Here is a 5,000-nt window from a genome sequence, read left to right as displayed (position 1 = left end):
AGACCAATTATCTTCTTAAGGGTTGATAAATAATCGAGTTTATTCGACATCTAGGGCGCGTCGATCACACGAGCTATGCTGTGCTGTGTGTGTGTGTGTGTGTGTGTGTGTGTGTGTGTGTGTGTGTGTGTGTGTGTGTGTGTGTGTGTGTGTGTGTGTGTGTGTGTGTGTGTGCGTGCGTGTATGTGTGTGTGTGTGTGTGCATCTATAAATATGTGTGTGCGTGTATGTGTGTGTGTGCATCTATAAATGTGTGTGTGCTTAATGCATACAAATGTATATCACTGAATGCGTGAGCGCATGTGTGTGCTTGTGAGCTTAGCTTCATCAGCTAAATGTCAAACATGTATTAGTCCGATCCGCTCAGTAAACTCGATATGCTCAAGTAAGATAGATGTATTGATCAGAAAAATAAATCAGCTGAAAGACAGCTTGGCGAAGGAAAAAGCCGAGGAGGGAAAAGGTCTTGGCGAGGAGATTCATGAATCAGATTGCTATGACACTTCAGCCTTCGGGATATTGGCGATTGGAAGAGATACTGATTCGCAATAGGATGATAAGATCATGAGCACATTGTTCTTTTTTTATCATAATCATTAGAGAATATATATAAATACTGTGTGCCTGTCCCTGTGCCTGGGCGTGGGCGTGGGCGTGAGCGCGTGCTTGAGCGCGTGTGTGTGCGTGTGCTAGTGTGTGTGTTCACGTTTGTATAAATTAAATAGGTATGTGTTTATGTGGGTCGTTGTGTGTACACGTGGGCGTTCATGTGCATACATAGGCTACGCGTGAGTGCATGTTCCTGAACGGGATATAAGAATATCATGAATGACGTACCGTTCCAGTTCATGCAAACTAATGGTCTCGCGGAACTAGGGGGATAAACCGGACAACATTTTACCTTTAAACACGTTCATAGATTCCCTTATGAAAGATATCTAATTTAAAACTGTCTGTTTGTCTGTCTGTCTGTCTGTATTTCAGTCAGTCTGTTTGTCTGTCTGTCTGTCTTTTAGTATGTATGTATGAATGACTTGTCTTTCTGTGTGTAGGTTCTCTCTCTCTCTCTCTCTCTCTCTCTCTCTCTCTCTCTCTCTCTCTCTCTCTCTCTCTCTCTCTCTCTCTCTCTCTCTCTCTCTCTCTCTCTCTCTCTCCTCTCTCTCTCTCTCTCCCCTTCTCTCTCTCTCTCTCCTTCTCTCTCTCTCCTCCCCCTTCCTCTCTCTCTCTCTCTCCCTCTCTCGCTCTCTCTCCCTCTCTCGCTCTCTCGCTCTCTCTCCCTCTCTCGCTCTCTCTCCCTCTCTCGCTCTCTCTCCCTCTCTCGCTCTCTCTCCCTCTCTCGCTCTCTCTCCCTCTCTCGCTCTCTCAGCCTACTATTCAAATCTTTCAAACGGATGAGGTCTGAGGAGACGTCTCAAGGGCGTTGCTAGCTAATTGTGCTTTCGAGACATGTTAACCGGTATTTAATATATCTCACGGTCTTATATATAGCGTAATAATACAGCGACTATTCATATATATCTTTCATGTTACAATTCATAATATATGTATATATGTATTTATATAAATGTATATATGTATGTACACACACACACACACTGTGTGAGTGTGTGTGTGTGTGTGTGTGTGTGTGTGTGTGTGTGTGTGTGTGTGTGTGTGTGTGTGTGTGTGTTGTGTGTGTGTGTGTTGTGTGTTGTGTGTGTGTGTGTTGTGTGTGTGTGTGTGTGTGTGTGTGTGTGTGTGTTTTGTGTGTGTGTGTGTGTGTGTGTGTGCGCGCATAAAAAAAAAAAAAAAAAAAATATATATATATATATATATATATATATATATATACATATATATAAATTAAAATCTTTACTTACTTTGCCTTGTACATGCTGAGTCATAAGTTGTATAACCAATAGACACGTTATAGCATTCATAATATATCTTATAATCTATCAAACATTTCTAAAGTCTATAACGCGTATTTCATAATTGATAACACGTTTTAATTTCTTCGTAAATGAACATACCTTTTAATAATCAATTATGCGCAACATGGACGACGTGTCAAAGCAATCCCCAACATGCATTCCAATCAGTCCACGTCACCGGACCTTTTCTTCACTACTACATCTTTAACCACGTGCAAGGTGCTGCATAACCTCTCCTCCGCCTCAACCCCCCGCCTACCCCGGGCTTGCATAACGTGATCAAAGCTAGGTCAAGAAGAGGCGGCTCCCGCAACCTCATGACCCGACTAACCTCGGCTCACCTAAACTCACCTGGGTTCCCTCGATTGCATGATCCGACTCATCTCGGCTCCCTTAACCTCACGACCCGGCCGACTCTGCTTGGAGCCCCAACCTCACGACCTGATTCACCTTGGTTCCCCCTACACCTACCACTTCCCTCTCCCTCTCCCTCTTTCTCTTTTTCTTTCTTTCTCCCTCTCCCTCTCCCTCTCCCTCTTTCTCTTTTTCTTTCTTTCTCCCTCTCCTACACCCTTTCCCTCATCCTCACCCTCACTCACACCTTCTACCTCCCCCACCCATCTCCCTCTCCCTCTCCCTCTTTCTCTTTTTCTTTCTTTCTCCCTCTCCTACTCCCTTTCCCTCACCCTCATCCTCACCCTCACTCACACCTTCTACCTCCCCCACCCATCTCCCTTTTTCTTTCTTTCTCCCTCTCCTACTCCCTTTCCCTCACCCTCATCCTCACCCTCACTCACACCTTCTACCTCCCCCACCCATCTCCCTCTCCCTCTTTCTCTTTTTCTTTCTTTCTCCCTCTCCTACACCCTTTCCCTCACCCTCACCCTCACCCTCACCCTCACTCACACCTTCTACCTCCCCCACCCATCTCCCTCCCCCTCTCCCTCCCCCCTGGTCCCCTCCAACCCCACAACCCCGACAGACTCACCTGCACGGCGGACACCAATGCGCCGAGAAGTACAAGGCGATGACGCGGTCCGGCCCACTGATTTCGCTGAGGTTGACCGGGCCGCTGTGGCCGAGGACCTGCTCCCCGAGGCTCTTGACCAGGGACGGATGTGCCATGGCGGAAGGAGGAGGAAAAGGAGGAGGAGGCGTAGGTGGTCCCTGCTTGTCCCTGCGCTCGCTTCGTCGCTCGGATTCCTGTCTCTCTGCTTTTTTTCAACTGCTTTTTTTCTTTTCTTTTCTTTTGTTCTTTCTTTTAATTTCCTTTCGTCTGTTTTTTTTTTTTTTTGCCTTTTTTCTTCTTATGGGATCGTTACCCTTGGGTTATTGGGTTTTCTCGGATTTAATGCAATGGCGATTTTATTGACCAATGCCTTTTCGATGCTTTTTAACACATTTGGGTGGACCGAGAATTCAGTGGTTAGTTTCAATTATTCCCTTTTATCCGCGTGTTGCTCTCTCTCCTAGTTATCTTTCTTTATTCTCTTCTCTAACAAATACAATCTCGAGTGAATCTAAGCAACCCAAAGTGCGATAATTTCTAAATCCTCCAAAAAACAAAAGCAAAAAAAAAAAAAAATGTTGATAAAAAATATTATATAGAGCTCGCAACACTCAAATAACTAACTAAATAAAAATATAAATACATCTCAATAAAAAAAACAGGTGATCAGAAAAAAATATATATATATATGTATGTTGAGCTTAGCACACTCGGATAACGAATAATGTAAAGTCGAGCCACAGAGCTTTAATGAAGGATCCAAGAGTAGTTAAACTGAAAGGCGATAGGAAATTCAAAGGGTCGTTCGGGGTTTGTGCAATAGAAGAGGTTCAAGGCGCCGGCAGAAAGAGTTCAAAGAAAGTGTGGGGAAGATAGGTAGTCTAATGGCCCAAAATCTAGGAAGAGAAAACTCGTTGAGGGAGGCGGCTCGTGGGGCGCCTACTCGTTCGCAGATTCGGTTTTACACACGACTGACAAACACGTTACTTGCCTTTATACCGTTCGTCTAAGTAAATGCAATTAGGCAGTCAGTCCGTCCCGCGTTTAAACGAAATATGTGTTACAATAATTAAGATATGAAACTCGAATCAAGTGGAATGAAATTCATGAAGGAACAGTGATCATAAGCAATAGAAATCCAATACTAACCTAAACGAAATAAGCATGGACTCTAAATCTTTCAAACACCGAACAAAACAAACAAACACACGGATCTACAGAGAACCAAACACATAAAATGATGATTTGTAAATCTCAACGCTGCAAAAAAAGAGAAGCCGTGAATCCTAATGCAAACGCTACATAAACGTCGTTTATGTAATGCAAACGAGTCGCTCCCTCCAGACTTATTCATCCTCAGCAGTAAATTGCTTTTTTATTCATTTAAACCGCTCTCTCGCTCTCTCTCTCTTTCTCCACCTCTCTCTACTTATATCTCTACCTCTCTATCTCCTTTCTTCTTAATCACTCACTCACACATTCACTCTTTCTCTTCCTCACTCACTCACTCACTCTCTTCCTCATTTACTCACTCACTCACTCTCTCTGCATGTATGTGTGTGCGTGTGTACAAACATATACAAACGCGTATGTGATTGTCAACGTGTGTGCTTCTAAGAGTATTTTTGTGATTGTGTGCTTGTGCGCGTACATGTGTGCATGTGTGCGTATATGCAAGAATACGTATAAGCATGTCCTTCATCTACAAATACATAACACACACACACACACACACACACACACACACACACACACACACACACACACACACACACACACACACACCAAGTCAGGAGAAACCGCATGCACAGGTCAATAAAACGGCACGCCCGAGTGTCAGGAATAACGGCTCGGTTTATTTCTGTGATCGATGTCCCTCAGAACTTTACATAAAGGTGAGTTGTGCGAGGAAGATACTGAATGCCACAGATACAGAAGCTGAAGGGGAGAAAGGGAAAAAATAAAGCGGCTTTGAGATAATAGTGGCTGCGATAAGGAAATCAGACATCGGCAAGTAAACTGGGGGGTAAAATAGGGGGGGAGGGAGGAAAGAGCATGAGGAAATGGCTAGGAATTAA

At 44.0% G+C, this 5,000-nt stretch overlaps 1 protein-coding gene across 3 annotated transcripts in view; it reads right to left on the bottom strand.

Moving 5' to 3' along the window:
- LOC122250090 (nucleoredoxin) overlaps positions 1-5,000 on the bottom strand; it is a 249,851-nt gene that overhangs the window by 242,661 nt on the left and 2,190 nt on the right. The window contains exon 2 of one of the 3 annotated variants that reach the window (XM_043011411.2): positions 2,902-3,302. In XM_043011411.2, coding sequence (XP_042867345.1) covers positions 2,902-3,038 — 137 coding nt within the window. In that variant the 5' untranslated portion in view covers positions 3,039-3,302. Of the gene's footprint in view, positions 1-2,901; positions 3,467-5,000 lie in introns of all 3 variants that reach the window. The other 2 variants (XM_043011410.2, XM_043011412.2) reach the window with 2 other exon arrangements.

This window comes from Penaeus japonicus, unplaced genomic scaffold, assembly GCF_977035675.1.
Source record: "Penaeus japonicus unplaced genomic scaffold, GWHDUDI00000001_assembly GWHDUDI00000009, whole genome shotgun sequence".
NCBI classification, from domain to species: domain Eukaryota; kingdom Metazoa; phylum Arthropoda; class Malacostraca; order Decapoda; family Penaeidae; genus Penaeus; species Penaeus japonicus.
This window is presented reverse-complemented; position numbering and strand designations above follow the sequence as displayed.